The sequence below is a fragment of the Uloborus diversus genome, chromosome 5, assembly GCF_026930045.1.
Source record: "Uloborus diversus isolate 005 chromosome 5, Udiv.v.3.1, whole genome shotgun sequence".
NCBI classification, from domain to species: Eukaryota; Metazoa; Arthropoda; class Arachnida; order Araneae; family Uloboridae; genus Uloborus; species Uloborus diversus.
The window spans coordinates 132,496,978-132,517,080 of record NC_072735.1 but is presented as its reverse complement, the minus strand read 5'-3'; the positions used below and the strand labels follow the sequence as shown (position 1 = coordinate 132,517,080).

At 32.8% G+C, this 20,103-nt stretch overlaps 2 protein-coding genes across 3 annotated transcripts in view; one reads left to right on the top strand and one right to left on the bottom strand.

Annotated features, from left to right (window-relative positions):
- LOC129221958 (coiled-coil domain-containing protein 93-like) overlaps positions 1–4,001 on the bottom strand; it is a 56,228-nt gene extending 52,227 nt beyond the window's left edge. For both annotated transcript variants that reach the window (XM_054856355.1, XM_054856356.1), the window contains exon 1: positions 3,894–4,001. In XM_054856355.1, coding sequence (XP_054712330.1) covers positions 3,894–3,989 — 96 coding nt within the window. In that variant the 5' untranslated portion in view covers positions 3,990–4,001. The remainder of the gene's footprint in view (positions 1–3,893) is intronic.
- A 252-nt stretch (positions 4,002–4,253) lies between these two features.
- LOC129222375 (transmembrane protein 117-like) overlaps positions 4,254–20,103 on the top strand; it is a 36,427-nt gene continuing 20,577 nt past the window's right edge. The window contains exons 1-4 of the mRNA XM_054856871.1: positions 4,254–4,472; positions 11,564–12,463; positions 16,687–16,946; positions 18,657–18,892. Coding sequence (XP_054712846.1) covers positions 11,703–12,463; positions 16,687–16,946; positions 18,657–18,892 — 1,257 coding nt within the window. The 5' untranslated portion in view covers positions 4,254–4,472; positions 11,564–11,702. The remainder of the gene's footprint in view (positions 4,473–11,563; positions 12,464–16,686; positions 16,947–18,656; positions 18,893–20,103) is intronic.

Sequence of the window (20,103 nt, the reverse complement as noted above, 5' to 3'; positions counted from 1 at the left end):
CCCTCCCCATGCTTGACGAGGAAGCAATATTCCCAACAAAAACAAAATGACACATGCAAAAACTTGACGACCATCCCAATGTCTGAATTATTGCAAAAGCAAAGCAAAGAGCGAAAATTGAAAGTTATTTTAAAAGCCTTGCTTGAATTAATTACAAATATTTTATTTGTTAACAAACATAAGATGGCAACAGTTAAAAATTTTAAATCATTGAAATAATATTTCCGATCATTTCCATACAATTAAAATCACTAGAAATACGCAGACGACAATCTATTACGATTTATCTTTCTTATTGTTGCATTAATAAAAATAATTTTATTCGCAAAAAAAAAAAAAATCAACACCTCTTGGAGCGATCGGCGTCAAAATTGAACCAAAGCCTGTTTACATATGGATTCACATATATTCCAAATTTCAACCAGAACGTAGCATTACTTCTTGAGATAGGGCACTCAAAATGGAAAAAAAGAACGGGTGATTGCGCTACCCCCTTTTTAGCTGTTGACACAAAAATAAAATCAGTTCTTATACCCACTAAGGGCTACTTGCCGATAAATTTTTCTTTCATTCCGTTCATTATTTCTTGAGATACAGCAGTCACAATTGACGACAAAAAACGTTCTATAGCTCAACCCCCGTTTGAGTTATTGACACCAAAATTGAATCAGCACCTGTTCCTGTTAATACCAACATATGGACCAAATTTTGTTTGATTCCGCCAGTTACTTCCTGAGGAATAGCAAGCACGCTTAACTCGAAAAACGTCCCATTGCTCCACCCCCCTTGGAGGAATTCGCGCCAAAAACTAATGGGCACAAGTTCACATAGGGGCACATATGTGTACTAAATTTCGTTCGATTTCATGCGGTAGTTTTTGTTGTAGAGCGGCCACAAAAAACTGGTCACACACAGACGTGACACACATACATACACACACACATACATACACACACACACACATACACACACACACACAGACAGACAGACATTTTCCAAAAATGGTCGAAATGGACTCAGCACACCTCAAAACGTTCGAATCCGTCAAAATTCGAAATTCGAAAATTTGCACGAATCCAATACTTTCTTCTATATATTAGATATAGAAGAAAGTAAAAACATAAAGGAAATTCAACAGTGCTGGCAGAATGCTATGAATATGTAATTTAGATTTACTTACAGGTGCACCCAGAAGTAAACGTAAAGTAAATCACTAATACCTGCTTTGTTAAATATAGCTATTTATTTATGTGAATTAAGAAATGAATTATCTTATTTTTGCATTTTTAAGGCTAGAAATAAGATGTATTCAGAGCTCATAAAACTTCATTTCAGATTTTCATTGGCTCCCTTCCAGCATCCGCGAGGAAGTTATGCTAAAGGTTGCTAAAATTACTTTTTATAATGATAAATATTTATTTTTGACTAATAGTGAATATAATATTTACAAGTATGTGACATTTTTTTCATGTTCAAGACATTAATTTATCCATTTCCACTCTTTATTTTCAGAATTTTGTAAATGCAAAGCATAAATTCAACCAAATTAATTTATTTTCCTCTATCTGGTGTGTTGTACTATTCACTATTCAGTTCATCAGAAAATATTATGAATTTCTAGCAATAAAACAAGGGGCAGCAACAGCAGTTTTTTCATGACCTCTTGGACGGATATCAGCATAGACGTGAACTAGGGAAGTAATTTTTTTGAGTCATGTGCAGAGTTTTTATTTTGCCCCCCCCCCTGAAGTTTTTAAGCAAAAGATTTTTTAGAATTATTTTTCAAATGATCTATGCCTGATTTTCAAATGACAATAAAATGTAATTAGTATGTTACTGATGCAATTGTAATGAATTCTATGCAAAAGTTGTATCCTTCTAGTCAACTACCAATTAGTAATTTGAACCCATAGTTTATTTGGTTTTTAAAATGAACCACGGCGGCGCAATCAGAAGCCCAGAAGAGGCTCCCGTACCTGATCTCAAAGTAATGATGACCCTCCCCCCCCCATCCCAATATACATAGGCTTCGTTTACTAAAATCCTGTAATCCTAGTTTACTTAATTTATGTAGTAAATTTGTATTAAATGCCCAAAAAATGAGTGTTTTCGAGAAAGAGCGGAAGTGTTGCTGCATTTTCGAAGTTTTTCTTAAAGCGAAATTTACTTTTAATAATTTAACTGGCGCTCACATGAATGAATTTATAACCCATGTAATAAGACGGGTCAAAACAGAACGATGGCACAACCAGAAAGAAGGCCCATGGGGCTCATCCCCCCTCCCAGAATGCCCAGTTAAAAGTTCTTCAAAAGTATTCTTTATTATTGATAAGAAGATAAGAATACGTCTTTGGAAAACAAAGTGATTTTTATGAATTAATAGTTATGTCAGGGGAAATCTTAATTTCTTTCAAAAATAAATCTTTGAATTAAACATATTTAAAAGTTCCAGCTCACTGATCAGCTAATGGCTCCCCTCTCCCGTCTATTTCTTCTTTCTTTTCTAGTCGTCTGAAAATAGGAAAATGCTACTCCTCCGAAGCCCCCCCCACACACACACATTGGAAGCATTATGGAGCATCTGAAATTTCATTTTCAGGTCTTAAATTTTGCAAGTTTTTCAGGGGAAAGCCCTCAATTACCGAACAGTATCGAAAATCGCTTAAAATTGCGTTTTTAGCACTTTAATTTCGAAAAATTATTGGCCCTTATATTACAAATTATGGCCAAACAATCTCGTTTTTAAAACTTGAATTTCAGAAAATATTCGGACAAGGGTCTCCCTATCCCGCCTTTCTCCAATAGCATAAGCTATTAGGTTTCTTAAACTACACTTACAAAAATGTTAAGTGGAATAGCCTCTGAATATAAAGCATTCTTTGGTTTTTAGTACCTTATTTTTGAAAATTTTACCAGGAGAGAGCTTTAGGACCTTCTTCCCATAAAATCTTCAATGTTTGTATAAAAAGTGCGTTTTTGAAACTTCAATTTTGAAAACTTGCAGGAAGGGGAGGATGAATTGATTTCCACCAAAAAAAAAAATTGATCGGGGACAGTCCCTAAGCTCCATCCCCTAACGTTGATAAATATGGCCTACAATCACGTTTTTAAAGCTTCAATTTCTGGAAATTTTCGCAGAGACCCCAGTATATTTTGTTCCCCTAACATCAGCAAACAAAGTCTAAAACTGTGTTTTTAAATTTACAAGTTTCAAATCTTTTCCAGGGGAGAACCTCCACACCCCCCATTCCTATCAGATCAAAACATTTTCTCCCCCTTTTCGATATGCCTCCCTTCCCCTTAAAAACGTTTTTCTTGTGTGCTACTGAAATAGAATGTCTCTTGCACTATTTTAATTGGATAGCAGAATATGAATCAAATAAAATACCCTTTAAGAAAAAGTTTGCCTCCCCCGCATTCAGGTGGCCAAGTTACGGCTCTAGATATCAGTGATCTCTCCCAAAAAATCCCAGCACAGTAGAATATGGAGACAGTATTACTACTTTTTCCCTTCACTATACCTTCCTTTTTTAAATGATGCCTGATGTCTATTCATTCATAAGTTAAGTGTGTGTGCAAGACTCAGAAATCAGTGTATAATTGGGTAGCTTTTCAGAGTAATAAAGTGACAAAAACCTTTACAAGTTAAAAACGATTGAAATTTTATAAGCAGCTCATAATTGTGTCGCAACTTAGTGGGCCATAACTTGAATATATGTTGCAAAATTTTTGTTGATTCAAAACTCTTGGGTGCTTAAAAGTTTTTAATGTTTAGTTCCGGACTGTTTGACAAGTTTGAAGAAACCGGAAATCATTTTATTCTCAAAAATGGCAATGCAATCACAAAAACAAACAAAATTAGGAATCTTTAAAGAACCTAGGTTTCTGCTCACTTTTTCAGATTTGTTAAAATTTTCAAAATCTGGAACGGGAGGCAATTTTTGAGGATTATTTCTTGAGCGCATCACGCCCACACTGAAAGCTGCCATTGTTTTGGAATTTTTAAGTTGCCAGTTCAGAATGAAAAATTTTATTGAAAAATGTCATAACTTGGTTTAAAAAAAAAAGAAAATATTACAGTTCTACAGAATCTTTTATTTTCAATGCAGTTAATTTAATTATTTCAGCATACTTATCTTTGATTAACGCTATGTCTGAGCATTGTACTGTTTTAGTTTCGTTTCTTCGTGTGTTTGGTACTTCGTTCATTCTCACAAATATTTGGCAACAGATTTTCTTGTGATGATTGAAAAGGAAAAATTTTCCCTATTGCTGTTAAAATCCCCAATGAAGAACGAGGGGAGGGTAGAATGTGGTCGAAGCTATCGACTGCTGTCAAAACTTTGTTTTCAGTGCATCATCCAAAATATGCATTTATCCTACAGAATGGCTTTAGTTGAAAAGTGCTCATTTTTGTGCATTGCTTCAACTTTACCAAGACAGTACTCCGGTTTGGAGAACTTTCCTTGCCGGTATTCTACTTTTATAGTATTTTATAGACCTTTATTTTGTGCTGACATTTGTTTAAAAATATTTTGCATTTTTTTTAAACGAAAAGTTTGAATCTAATTGAAGTTTATGACTTTTAAATAACGTTATGATTAACAGTCAAACAATTAGTGCAAAATACTAGTTTAGAGCATTATTTTCTTTATTGTCAATGTTTTCTCTATCATTTTCTTGTATTAAAATCTTTTATTGCCAGTTAACTGGCAAACTTCATTACTGTAGTGAGTGTGCCAGAAACAAGTGAGGTTGACTAATCTGGCGTTCACTTTGCAATTAAGAAAAAGTAAATTTCCCAATTAAACCGAAATTTGAGAAAAAATAGTTAAGAGAACCGAATAGTTAGTTAACAGAGAAACCAAGTTTACTAAATCCAATATTTGTTGCTCTGCATCCACATTCTACAATAGTACAACAGGTAAAACCTCACTTGGAAAAAGTTTCGAATGAATCGGCTGTGAAATCGTGCAGTGGTAGTTGACATACTCAATTAAAGAAACTTTCTACAAATAACACTTTCAATGCTCATGATGTTTATCAGGGCTTAATTGCATGGGAACGCAGGAACTTCTGCACTTCTTTTCAATATTATGTACAGTATATTTTAACATTCAAGACACAATCCGAGCCATTTTAAGTGCAGAAATAATATCTTGGATCTCTAGGTTTTCTGTTTTTCTTTTGCTTGGATGTTTATAGTTGAAATGAGTCGCGTTTGACTGACATAGAGGAATAATTCTTCAAAGAATTTTTTTAAGACTAAAACATTTGCATACCTAGTCAAAATCAAAATGTTTTAATACGAAGCAAGGTAAAATTAAGTGCTTGCTATAAGTGAGGCCATTTGATATATAGCTTTTGACTTGTGCCAATAAAATGACTGATTCAAACGCATTCATTGTAAAAGATTTGTTTATATTTTGAATTAATTTAAGTTTCTGTTTAAGAGGTATTTTTTTATGCATTATATTAAATTTTTTTATGTATTAATTGCTGAATATTTTAATTTTAGTGTTATATTTCATTTTTGTTACAAACTTATTTGAAATGAATTAGTTTTTTCTTGTTAGAATCAGAAGAAAGTACTGCTAATTGCATATAAATTAAAAAAACAAAAAAGTTTTATTATTATTAATAATAGCTTGTGGGACTCACATGATTAAGATAGATATGTGGTTTTGTAAAATTAAAATATACTTTTTAAAACCTGGTTTTTTAATGGCATGCCGGAAAGTACCAGACCAGGGTTATTGAAAACCTGGTGGACCTTCCATGTGATGGAATGAAACATTTTGAGTAGTTTTGTCACAAGATTTTTTTTCGTAAATGCAAAATATACAAGCTAGAACTTTTATTTTAATAGTAACAGTAAAGATTTATCATAAGTACCAGGGTTCACCGATATATATCAGTTGATATATATCATGGTATATTATCCAATATTTATTTTGAAAATATCATGATATTTTGATATTTTCAATTTTTATTTTTCAACTACAGTATTTTTGCTGTAAAAAGTACATTAAACTTAATAATATTGTTCATTTATAATTAAAAATAACCGAAAAGTTATGTACTATATTTGTATGATGTATTAATATATAATTAATATAACAAAGTAATGTAGTATTCCTATGGCTCTCCTCTGATATGCCCCCCTCTTGGCGAGATTTTAATTTTTCGCTCGATACGAAAATCGCCAATAAGGCGATAACTTGGAAACCCTGGTTTTGCAACTTGAACGCTGGAAAGTAGTTTCTCGAAGTTTGTCTTTTTGCACGTGTATGTGTGGTAGGAGGTAGGTGCTCATATGTTTCGCTCTTAGGGAGATTTTAAGTTGAATACTCTAAAATAAAGTTTCAATTCAAACTTTATTTTAGAGTATTCTTTTTCTTGTTGTTTTTTAATGTTAATTTAGTTGAATTTTCTATTTTAATTATGAGTTCGGTTTGTGATGTTGTCCAAATGTATCAATTGAAATTTTTGAATGAATCTTCTTTTTCTTTTTCGTCAGGTCGTCCAACGTTTGGACGTACCGGAGTCCTAAATAGATTTTTTATATTTAAACTAATTGAAAATAAAGAGGTTTTTTTAGAATTTTTAAGGGAAATTGGTTTACTTAAGAATGAAATGTTATGTTCTAGATGTAATTCTGTTATGAAAATTAAAAAAACTAAAAAATGTTCAGATGGGTTAATTTTTTTTTGTAGAAAGATTATTGGGGGTGTTGTTTGTGGAAAAGAAGCAACGATCAGGAGTGGGTCATGGTTTAGTTCTAGCAAGTTGAAAATAGAGGAGATTTTTTTGATAACATATGAGATTTTAATTGGGACCAAAACTGCTGATATTGAAAGTCAATATTTTTTTTCATCACAAACTTTAGCCGATTGGCGAAATTATATTAATGAAGAAATATTAAATTACATTGAATTAAAATCCGAACAAATATTCCTAAGAGCGGAACATATGTGCACTGCCTCACGTGAGGAAGTAAAAGAAAAGTAAAAAAGGTAAGTGAACATATTTTGAATTATTGTGTTTTTAGTGTGTTTCTGGTAGTTTGTATTTTGGTCTGGTTGGCATTTTTGTAGCACAAAAATGGTGTTAATTTCACATAAAATCTGTGACTTTATTGTATACTGAACGGAGGAGATCTGTGACTTATATCCGACTGTGATGTATATTAAAAGTCGGAGGGATAACGGACCGAGCGGCAGCGAGGTCCTGGCGAGCCCGAGGTCTCATAGTACTTTCGTAATGAGACCGAGGCAGGGCCGGCGAGCCGAGGTCTCATTACGAAAGTACTATGAGACCGAGGGCTCGTATCCCGGAGAAACAACGGAAAAAAATTAATGCATTAATTTCATTAAATAATTAATGACATAATTTGAATTTTTCCTGTTGGTGCTAAAAAAGCATCGCTAAGAACGATGTATGACATATGACGTCATACATAGTTTTCTTGGCGACGCTTTTTTGGCGCCAACAGGAAAAAGTCGCCAAGAGGGGGGTATATCAGATTTGTTCCATTCCTATTTACTTCCTTTTACAAAAAAGAAAGTATTATATTCACAAAAAATTTTCACTCAAAAACCGACCTTAATTTCCATTTTATTCAACCTGGATGAATGTTGAGTTTTTTTTTCGACTCGACCATATGTGGCCTAAGAAGGTATAGACACGCAAAATATCCATTTTGACGATTCACGAGTTAATTACAATGAGTTTTCTTGTGACGTCTGTATGTACGTATGCATGGATGTGCATGTGTGCGTATGTATGTCGCATAACTCAAGAACGGTATGTCCTAGAAAGTTGAAATTCGGTACGTAGATTCCTAGAGGGGTTTAGTTGTGCACCTCCCCTTTTGGTTGCATTTGGATGTTTCTAAAAAGGTCTTTTGCCCCTTTTGGGGGGGAAATCATTGTTAATTTCGATGTAAACTCAAGTGGTGCTATAATTTGGCGGACACTTGGCGATATATCGCCAGTATTTTGATCGTCAAGTTTTGGCGCCAGGTTGGTGACAAATTTGGCGATTTTTTTTTAAAAATCTGGTTTCAATTTGGCCACTGTTGGTGATATTTAGAGAGAAAACTATTGAATCACATTAAAAATGCCAATAATGGGGAAATGACATTAAATTGAGGTGAAAGGAAGTCATGTGATGCACACATCAGCTCGTTTATTTTATATTCATAAAATTATTAGTAATGTAACAGTTTTGATTCATATTAAATGTGCCTAATTAAATGTTAAACATTGGTCAGAAAAAAAACAGTCATATGACTGTTCTGTGCACCGACTAATGCATATAACTGTAAAAGTAGCTAACAGAAGAGAAATGAATAAAACAGCTAATGTTAAATGAAATAATTAGATGTACATTATGATAGAATCCTTCATTTTTAACCGACTTCAAAAAGGAGGCGGTTATCAGTTCATATCGTATGTATGTTTTTTTTTTTGTTTGTCCACTCATAGCGTCTCATCTAGTGAACCGATTTTGATGATTCTTTTTTTAATGGATAGGGGATGGCTCAACTTAGGTCCCATTACTTTGTTTGACCATATTTGTTCTTTAGAAAAAAGTTATGGGCAAAAAACAGTAAATTTTATGCAATTTCCTTATTAAATAATTAAAATGATATTGTAGCGAAGTTTGCACTTTTCATCCATGGATAACGGTGGCTCAGTGGTAGAATTCTCTCATCCCACACTAGCGTCCCGGGTTCAAATCCCGACTAGGACAAAGTGAATTTTACTAAAATTTCGTTTCTACTGTTTCCGGTATTTTCTCGAATGTTCTATTAATTTCTGTATCTTTCCAAGTCTGGAAAGTTCCAGCACTTTCTCAAGTTGTATCACGGAGTAGGAAGAAGGAGAGAAATGTCCTACGGGATTGCTAGTGTAAAAGTGGCAACGTTTGTTCACTATTTCCAGAGGGCGCTGTATGTGCATCGCTCCCGACAATCGCAGCAGATCAATGTAAATGATGCTAAGTTTCTCATTTTTTTAGAGGCAGCTATTAAAGCAAAAAAAGAAAAAAAACTACTGGAAATTGGTTGTAATAAGGGGACAATATAGTGGACGATGTACGGCTTTCGTCCACAGGAAGTTAGCGCAGTATTTTGATGGAAAAATTTATTTTATTTTTCATCACCAACTTGCCGAATTCGTCTGCTATTAATATTGCGCTGTGCGATGTTTTATTTTTTACGAGTTGGAATGTTTCTATTCCTGTAAATAATTGACGAAATGAGAATGTAGTCGAATTAATTACGTAAATCTTTTTTATAATTAGTTGTAAATTTCATGACATGTTTCGAGAACTAATTAAAGCGAAATAATTTTTTGCTTTCACGACCTTCAACAGATAAAAATAAATGTTAATGTTCTATTCACTTAACTTCAAGCTGATATTAATTATAATAATTTTATTCACGTGTTTACTCACTGCTTAAACAGATTGCATTTTTTTCGACAACCAAATGGAAAAAAAAAATCGAGAAACCTTATTCATTCAAAAAAAATTATACCTTGGAACGCTTTTTTGAGATAGTTTGTGGGGTTTTCTGTTGAAAATAAGCATGTGTATTTTTTAAATGAAAAAGATTTCCCGATTTTTTTCTGATTTGGTTGTAGAAAAAAATGCAATAATAATAAAAAAATAATGATAACAATTCTACAATTCTGTTTAAGCAGTGAGTAAACATGTGAATAAAATTATTACAATCAATATCAGCTTGAAGTTAAGTGAATAGAACATTAACATTTATTTTTTTCTGTTCAAGGTGGTGAAAACAAAAAATTGTTTCGCTTTAATTAGTTCTCGAAGCATGTCACGAAATTTACAACTAATTTAAAAAAGTATTTACGTAATTAATTCTACTACATTCTCATTTCGTCAATTATTTTCAGGAATAGAAACATTCACACTCGTAAAAAATAAAACATCGCACAGCGCAACATTAATAGCAGACGAATTCGGCAAGTTGGTGATGAAAAATAAAATAAATTTTTCCATCAAAATACTGTGCTAACTTCCTGTAGACGAAAGCCGTACATCGTCCACTATATTGGCCCCTTATTACAACCAATTTCCAGCAGTTTTTTCTTTATTTTGCTTTAATAGCTGCCTCTAAAAAAATGAGAAACTTAGCATCATTTACATTGATCTGCTGCGATTGACGGGAGCGGTGCACATACAGCGCCCTCTGGAAAAAGTGAACAAACGTTGCCACTTCTGCATAGTAAAGATTTATCTCCTTCCCTTTAATCTCCCTGAGTTGTATACAAGGAGATGTAACGTTCATTCGTGGTTCTGAATAAAGATCTCGAGTTGAGACTAACGAATATTCGCTTCATTTAGCTTTCACATTGTCTTCGCTATCTTCATCTACTCGACAATATGAAACTCATTGTTATAAAAGTTTGGTGCCATATTACAGTAACATTAATAGTAATTGTAATGATAATTTTGAATAAAGGCTTTTCTAAAGCAATACAGTGATATAGAGCCGAACTTCTTGAAGAATGAAATAAAAAAATTTTGAAAAAAAAATAGAACCAACTTCAAAATTGCTCTAAAAAGTGAAAAATAATTTTATTCTTTAAACACCATCGATAATACTTTTAAACATAATTTTTGAAGTTGGCGCAAAAACAAAAAGTAAAATCCATTGTAACCATGCTTCGTTCATATTTTTATCAAAAAATCATCCAAAGTTAGGAACGAAACATTTATATCGTTACTCAAATATGCTGTCATCAATGCGTAATGCATGTGGTAGTGAAGAAACTGGACCTGGTTAAATTTATACTTGTAGTTGAGTTATGGCTGTGAATGATTTTATCGATCGTTTTTGCGCCAACTTCAAAAATTATGTTTAAAAGTATTATCGATGGTGTTTAAAGAATAAAATTATTTTTCACTTTTTAGAGCAATTTTAAAGTCGGTTCTATTTTTTTTTCAAAATTTTTTTATAAGTCTACATATTATAACAACAATATAAGAAAATAAAGAGTGATTTGAGGATGCATTTACTATTTTGAAGACTTTAGTTTGTGCTGATTGAAAATATCGGATACATATCAAAATATCCGATATATATCAAAATATCGGATATTTGCAATATTTTCGAAAATGTCATGATATTTTCAAACCCTGATAACAACTATGTAGAACATCAAAAGTTGCTAACTCAGTTCGAAGAAAATAATTGAACGACATACAATAAAGTGCCCTTGACGAATTGGGACCTATACAAGTCCCATTCAGTCACAGGCATAAATTATTTTATTTAAAAACAATAGGTTCAATGTTCTATGGAATTCTTAGGATTAATCCTTACTGTTGCCATCAAAAATAAAATTTCTAGCTTGTTTTATTTGCATTTATAAAACAAAACATATTGAAAAATATCTTGTTCCACCACATTGAACGGCTCTGGTAACCCTCGATTTTTGTGGAAAACTGACTTATGTGAGGTAATATGTTATTTTTTATTGTTGACTTTTTACCGAAAAATGTATTTACTTCCAAATTTTTCTTTCAGGGCATGAGATATGTGTTTCTCGACTTTCTATACGAGGAAAAAAGATCATGGAAGTTGAAGAAATCATGATGAAAATATATTTAAATTCTTTCTCAATGACATTTAGCAAGATTTCCTTATAACATGTGCGTAGTGTTCAATGGATGGCGAAGACAATTCAGGTGATACCTTGTTAGATGTTGACAAAAATGCTTGGGAAAAAACTACTGCTCAAGTAATTCAAAGCATTGAAGAACGCTGTTCTCGATTGCAATATGAAGGATCCACGACACAGTTTGGAGCCCAAAGTGAATTTATCAGACCTTGGAATAGCCTTAAAGTTTGTCAAAAAACTAGGCAACCAAAGTCTGATAACTCCGCTAAAAGTCGGCAAGAGAAGGAGGATAAAACATCAAAAGATTGTGTACCAAAAATCAACTTACCAGTTGAATTGCAACCTGCAGGAACAGCATTGGAAGTTCATTTGGAGGATATCAAATACATTGATGATAGTGCCAAAAGCTCACTGTCAACTAGTTTAACTGATACTCCTGCACCAATACTTACCCAACCAGCACCAACATCTGTGTGTCCTCAACAATCACCGCCACCTCCAGTCGCGAGATCCTGTGCTTCCGTATTAGAAGAGCGTTATTGCCAAGCTTTCATCAGTTCTAAGAATGAGCAGATCGCAGATCATTGGAACAGACATTATACATCACCACGTTTGCCTCCTAATCATCATCCATTCACACCAAAATATAAACATGAACCACGATTGGTTGTAAGTCCGCTTCCTCCAGAGAAGTTGAAATTGGAAAGAGATGGTGGATATTCTGATACGGATTATTACTCACGGAACTCTATTGGAGAATCTGAACACCACACAGTCCAAAATTTTTACATAGAGAAAGACTTTAGGTGATTGCGTTATTTTTAAAATCTGATATAAATATATAAAGGAGTCTTTTGCCTATTAAATTTCGTTCAGTTTATGTGTGTAATGAATCCAAATACAGTCAATGAGACCTCAATCTATAGCTCAAATCCCCAAAAGATCGACTTAAACCTTCAAGTTATTGATAGTTCGAGTCCATTACCAATTCCCACGAAGTTTTCATTGGGTCTCAAACTCTTAAGAAGACAGTGGGAGAAGTTCTCACTGTTTTTTTAAGAGTTCGGCACCCAATGAAAACTTTGAGATAAAGAGGCATTGACTACCCCCCTCCCCCCTCGACTTGCCAACTGTCCCATTTTTCATGGACGACTCCCATTTTTTGTCCATTTCTCCCGGTTCTACATTTAAGGCAGCAATCTTTTAGCATCTGTTTCTGATTTGTCCTTTTTCTGATTAATTCCTTAATTGTGCATTGCATATTGAGTTAAAATTAAAAGTATTTTTGGCCTCCCTTGCTTTTAGCCCCACCCCCCTCGCCCAAAAAATTGCGTTTGAAACAGGTTTGGCTTTTTGCGGGCAGAAACGAGTTTTGCTGTGCCAGTGGTAGAAACTGGTTATATAACCGGTAAAACTAAACAGTGTCCTTAATAACTCAAGCAATTACTGAATGATATTAGTTTCAGTAAACTAAAAAAATAAACTTCATTTCATCATTGCAAAAAAATAAAATACTATGCTAGTGCCCTTGATTTAATTCAAAAAGGGAACTTTTCAATTTCAGATGCTTGTAATATTTGGATTAATCTAACAAAAGATGAAAATCATATTGTTGCTTAGGAAAGAGGAGTGATATGCAGAATTAAACAGGCATTACTGATTGTAATTTGCTCACTTATATGCTTCATCTAAATTGTTTGTGATTTATCATGTACTTCATGAAGAAAGTTCTAGAATTTTACTTGCGAATATTAACCTAGATTTTGTACCTAATGTCACAGCCCCATTTCTTGAAACTTATTTTTCCAGTCAAATTTTTACCACTACCCCAGTTACTACATATTGGACCAGTTTGAAAAAATATACAATACATGAAAGTTTCAGGAATGTTGCTTTTCCTTGATGCATTGCCCGCTAGCTCTTCTATTGCAAGAATATTCTAAAGTTTCTCGTTTGTGCATATTAAATTGAGAAACTTTGGATTTTTGAAACTACCTTTTCTAAAAAGCAACTGCAGGGTCCAAACAATGTAACGTTTGATTTTGAATTGTGATAATATTGTAATTAAATTGTGCTTTTGGCTAACAACTAATTATTTTTTCCATGCAGTTTCTACTATATGTCAGTGTTCAATGATTGACAAATGTGGCAGAAAGTGGTTTTTACCGTGCAGGTTTCTACCAGTGATTTTAACCGCCTTGGTAGAAACTTGCCAACCCTGGTTTGAAATAGAAGCTTATTATTATACTTGAAATGTACTGCCATGGAAAACTCTTTGGTGACTTTTTCACTGTATCGTCGCCTCAGTTCAACAGCAAGATATCTTAGTCATAGGCGGCTGGTATGAGGCGGGGGGGGGGGGGGGGGGGGGACAGCCTCTTCACTTTCAAAAGTATAGGAGCCTTTCCCTTTCACTTTTTTGAGTGAAAAGGTATTTTATTGTGTGGATTGATTTATTTTATGAAAATCAAAACTAAAAATTTCAAATAAGTGGACTTTTCTCACCCTGTTTCATAAAAATAGAGCTTCGAATTAGAAAAGTCTACGGTAGCCATCCGTCCTGATTTTTGAGGTCATATTCCGCATTTTTTGGAGGTAATAAAACCAGTAATGTTAAGATCCTTTAATAGAGCCCTTTTTTATAAAATAATTTAAAAAAAAGCTTGAAGGACCACACACTCTTAACTCACATACTTCTTTTGACCTCCAACTTTTTGGTGCACCCGCCGAATATTATCTTAATGCTATTTCTTGGATTCTCAATGTAAGCATACTTTTTTACAGAAAAATAAAATAAAATAATGCATGAAAACTGCCTGATCATAAATAGTTTCCTGTTTTGAGAAGATTTGTGTGCGAATGAACTCAAATATTAGTTAGGCATAACTACTAGAATCCAATTTTAATGAATTCGTCATTCCCTCACTAGTGAGGGAATGACACGTAAATGAGTTTATAATACTGAAGGTATAATGCTATTAAAAATATTTTTTTGTTTAACAGGACCAATATTTTCTTCATAAAGCTCTTACATGTATCTATCTTTATGAAAGGTTTCATCTGATTCCACCCACTTTAATTTTTATGAACTTAACACATTCAGAATGACTTTTTATGAGAATGACCAATTTATGTTTCAAAAGAATTTTGTTGTGGAAAAAGTGCTTTTATTTTATACACAATCTTCCTACACCGTTCTAGTGGACAGAGCTGTGTCCTTATGTTCAAAATTGTTGAGGAGGTTGGTCAACTTCTAAAGTCATCTGCAGATTAAAATGAACATGCGTTGCAAAACTGGTTCAAAACCGAAAGCTGCTAATTTGGACAGATAGCACTGAATTTTTAATTTTGCTCCATGGATCGCTAAGTGGAAGTCATGGAGTGAAAATCCATAAGTTGAGTTACTTGCTCCACATGGTTGTTCGAATCTATATGAGCCTTGCAATGCAAGTTAACATCGCTTTCGTGGATTGCACCACATTTTTATCCTTTTAAGATAGATCTTTCATCCTTTTTCATCGTATAAGTATTTTTTAAATTAGTTGTTGCAGTATGAGACTCTAAATCTCCAACAATCGGGAAAGCAACCTTTCTAGATTTTAGATCTTGACTCAAATAATAGCTAAAGTGATCATCTTGAGCAATGGTAGGCACGTTTTTGTGTATTTTTTTAATGTTTAAGCCAAATTTATCCTCCCCCCCTTATTCAATCCCAATGTAAGCATACTTTTGTGTGATTAAAAAAAGTTTGAAATAATTTGCATCGGTGTGTCATCCGCAGATGTTAATTTTTATTTTGTGTAATTAAATATACAGATTGATACAATAAATAAATGATACATATATATATATACTAAAAATAGCTTAATATTTTTGCTTAATATAATTTGAATTGTATACTAATAGGAAAATAAAAAAAAACATCATAAACTAAAAGGGAATGAAAAATGTTGCACAATTAGAGCAGAACACTAATACTATACATGACACGAGGCATCGATGAAATGTAAAAAGAGGATTTAAACACTTCAACAATAGCTGATTGATAACAATTTGAAACACTTAAAATCAGTGGCTGCAATTGCGGGGGGAGAGGGGCGCAATATTTTCGTCATCAAAGATTGCTTCAACGTTAAGATCAAAATTTCAAAACATTCTGGGTGAGATTACCTGAACATAAATGTCGCCAAATATTGTTTAAAATTTCAGTTTTAAAACTTCAATTTTGAAAATTTTCCAGTAGGAAATCCTTGAGCGCACTCCCTCCTTCCTTTAAGTTCAATGACCTAAATTTGCTTTATAAAGACTCCAGTTTGAGGGAAAAAATTCAGGAAGAGAATCCCCCTAGATGGCATAAAACTGCTTTTTTTAAAACTTTAATTTAGAAAAAAAAATCGTAATGTTTTTTTCTGAAGTCCCCAAAGGAAGTTCTGGGATTTCATCAGTTCAAAAAAAGAAAGAAAATGCTGGGAGAATCACCGAACCCTTTCTTTCCTCCTTTACTCAATGAAAGAGAAGTCTGAAATAACGTTTTAAAAGGCATTTAAAAAATGTTTTAAACTTTGAAAAATTTCTGGGAGAGAACCCTAAACCCCTTGCTCTCCATTCCCCAAACGTTGACAAAACTCTACTTAAACGGCTTCTTTAAAACTATAATTCCAAACCATTTACACAAGAGGACATTAGAACCCCCCCTCCCCCCCAGTCACTCAAGATATCCTAAAATAGTCTTCACCTTCTTAGAAAAAAATTCCCCCGCACTAGTTAAACCCTACTCTCCGCCTCTGCTTAAAATTAAGGAAAAAAAAAAATATTTAGAGAACAGTTTTGGGTCTTCCCAATTTTGTTATTACTTAATTGGTGTCCCATACTGTATATTTTTTATGCTAACAACTTGTTTCCTTTTTATTCTTCTGTCAATTTTTAAATGAAATTAATTGTAAGGATCTTTTATTTTCCCAGAACTTAAAGATCCTTAGAAAGCTCAAGCAGTTGATAGTAACTTTTGATGTTTTTTCCTCCCTTCTAGGTATTACTTTCAGCATCCATACTCTCGCCTCTTTGTATCATACTTTGTAATATTTTGTAATTTCTTGGTGTTTGCCGAGGATCCAGTTTCTCATAGTCATACAGAAAGTGAAATTCCTGTAGTTGGCAATGTTTTCTCCTTTGTTGCTACCAAATACCCACCTCAGTGGAGTTGGTGTGTTTTGAAAGTTATTCTCTGGGTTATAGCTATTATCAGTGGTTGTTTCTTTGGGAAATATCTAATTCATCACTTTGTATTAAGTAAGTATGACTTAATAGCAATTATACTTTTTTAACTTTTAGATTAATTTATGTAATTTAAACTGATAAAAGCCTAAATAAACTAAATGTTTTTTTTGTTTTTTAAAATTATTTAATTATTTTGAATATTATTATATAACAAAACAATGGTGATCATATATTAATGCATTCTGGTGTAAAAAAACGTGCACAAAATTAAAAAAAAAAAACCTTGACCAAAAGAAACTCTTTGTGCAATGTGCATAGTGTTGGAAAAAATGAAAAATTGATGAGAACTTTGAACAAAAAAACATTTTATTGATTAGTAACAGGAAAAAAAAATGCTTGTTTTTTAGTAGATTGTAAAGACCTTCCTGGCAGCTATACAAGCCAAATCTTTGTAGACATTGAGCCTATTAAGCTGTGTAATACATTGCAATTATCTGCAGTAATTTCCAGTAGAAACCCCGCATCAGCAAAATCTATGCATCTCGGAAAACGTATGTCAAACATTTTTTAAATGCTTAAAAATGCCGCACTTAAAAATAATGATAAACTCAACCGTGGAATAGCATGATAGCAAATGCCCATTAAAAAGCATATTGAAAATAACGAATTTACCATATATGCTAATAAAAGAAAATTTATCTGAAACACTTCATTGGTATGTAAACGCTGCGCCGTTTCCACCGGAAATTACTGTATTACTAGTTCCCCAAGATTTCTGAGAGAGCTTAAGTTGTGTTTTATCAACTTGTCTTAAATTTTATTAGGACTTGGGTACCACTTTGGTTTGATTTGGCTCTGCTCGTGGATATAAGTTTATAACATTATGCAAAAAACTGGAAACTACCAAATTTGGTATTTACTAAATTCTTCCAAAAAGGAAATCATATTGAAGCAAAGTCCCACTCTGGATAACTAAAAAAAAAAAAGCAGTTGAACTGTATTAAACAGTTAGACGGTGAGATTTTAAGATAGTTTCAACCCAGATCTTGTCTATATGCTTAGTTTCTAAAGAATTAATTTTTCTGCTCTCCAAATTAATGTTTGATCAACAGCTCCAGGGCTAGCTGATTGCTCAATTTCCACAAAATATTCAGCAAATTTTACAAAATAATATAAAGACACTCGTGGTAAGTGAGCCAAAATTGGTACACAGGAAAAGTTGAGTGCACTTTTCAGTAATGAATCAAAGAAGTTTAATTTAAATGGCCTTGGATAGTTTGGCATGTTATTGACTCAAAATTTTCAAACAACCGAGAAATTTTTTTTTAACAAGCAACAAAGAGATGTTCAGTTAGAAGGAAAGAACATTTTCTCATAATGAATCTATTATGTGTGTGTTTTAATTACACATACACAGACGCCCATATGGGGACTCATCCCCTTCCCTTAGAAATTAGAACTTCCTTGCTTTTAATACTTTTTTCTTTGAAAAAATGTAAAAATATTTCTTATCCAGCCATAAATGATTAAGTTGTTAAAAATGTCAACTTTTAATAGCTCTAATCTGTACTTAAATCAGTTTCCACGAGGAAAATATCTGAGCCCTCTCTTGAAATTTTGCATATGGGTGCCCATGTGCACATAATGTGCATGTAAGTAAATTTTCTGGATTTTAAAATTAAATTTTTCTACCATTATGATCAATTTATCTCATGTATTTATCAATTTTATGTGTATGTTGTTCTTTTTAAATAAATAATAAATGCATCTAAATTTTTTTAGATCGTTTCTTCAGACTAAAAATGTTTCGAGATGAACAAGGAACATGGATGATTATGTTTTTAACTTCTTTGATGTTCATCTATATGTTCTCCAAGATTTATAACTGGTTCTTGCAAGCAGGACATCCACAGTTTGACATATATCGCATCAATTTACATATGGGCATAACTAATGCTAATTTTATGAAAGCTGCTGCTTGTGGCACATGGGTGGGCGATTTTGTTACAGCTTGGATGGTAAGATTTTTTTTTTTAAATTTGTAGAGGTATATTGTTTGATTGATGTGTTTTTTTTTCTAAATATCTTTGATCCCACATACAGCCAATTCATAATAACTCGAATATTACTAAAACTCAAAGTTTTTATCAAGTCCCAACTCCTTTGTCTTTAATTCCATTCTAATTATTCTCCGTATCATGAAGTTAACATCCTTTAACTAGAAGTTTTTTCAATAACGACTCAAAATTAATTTCGAAAGAACTTAAAAAAAAAACAAAAGACAAGTGACTATGAGAGAAAAATTAATTCACCTTCACTTGCAATTCCTGCACAATAGACCTCTAAAGCAAGAAGAGCACCTGTTAAGCCAATGTGCAATAAAGGAGTTACACGCGCGGAAATGAGTTAGCTTGATTTCTTTTGTTTTCCTGTTTACACTTTGATATGTTGCTGGACAAAGAATTTGCTTTTAAGCTGTCAAGTCAATTGATTGTACCTTCATTTAACGGCTGAACTAAGTTAAGATGCGTTCCCCTTCATTCTTCAGTTCGATCATTTGCTGATAAGTTCCTTAGAGACAGAGTGAATTTTGTTTACTATTAAAGATCTCAAAGCAAATAATCTGCCAATGATATTAAAAGAAAAAGAAAAACTTCTAAATCGGTAGAATCCATGAATCCGAATTTGAAACGAATGAAGATGTCCACCTTTCCTGAAGTAGAATCAGCTTTATTTGAGTGGTTTCAGAAGTATCAACATACAAAAACCATGCTTTTGATTTTTTGCTCTCAATGTTTTTGATTAAACTGTGCACATTGTACTTAAAAACTTTTAAGTTCTTTAATTTTGTCTGATATATGTACATATTGATTAAAATAATCATTGTTTTGTAATATTAAAATTTCAAAAACTGAAACTAGCAGTAAGTCGAATTTCCGATTAGTCGAAGTTTTTCGTCTTTTCCTTTAGATTCGAGCTATCGGAAATTGACTGTATTTAACTTCAAATTTACTAAATAAATGTTCATAATAATTTCTTTTGAGGCTTTGTATATTTTCTAGAAAGCATTAAAAATTTGTCTCAAATTGCAGAGGACTGTCTTATTCATACAGTAGCAATTTTGAAGCCCTAAAATCGCACAAAGTTGAGAAGTTCATACACACTCAAGCATTTCTTTTTAACAGTAACAGGGTGTAGATTTGAATGTTAATTATGATTTTGGAAGTGA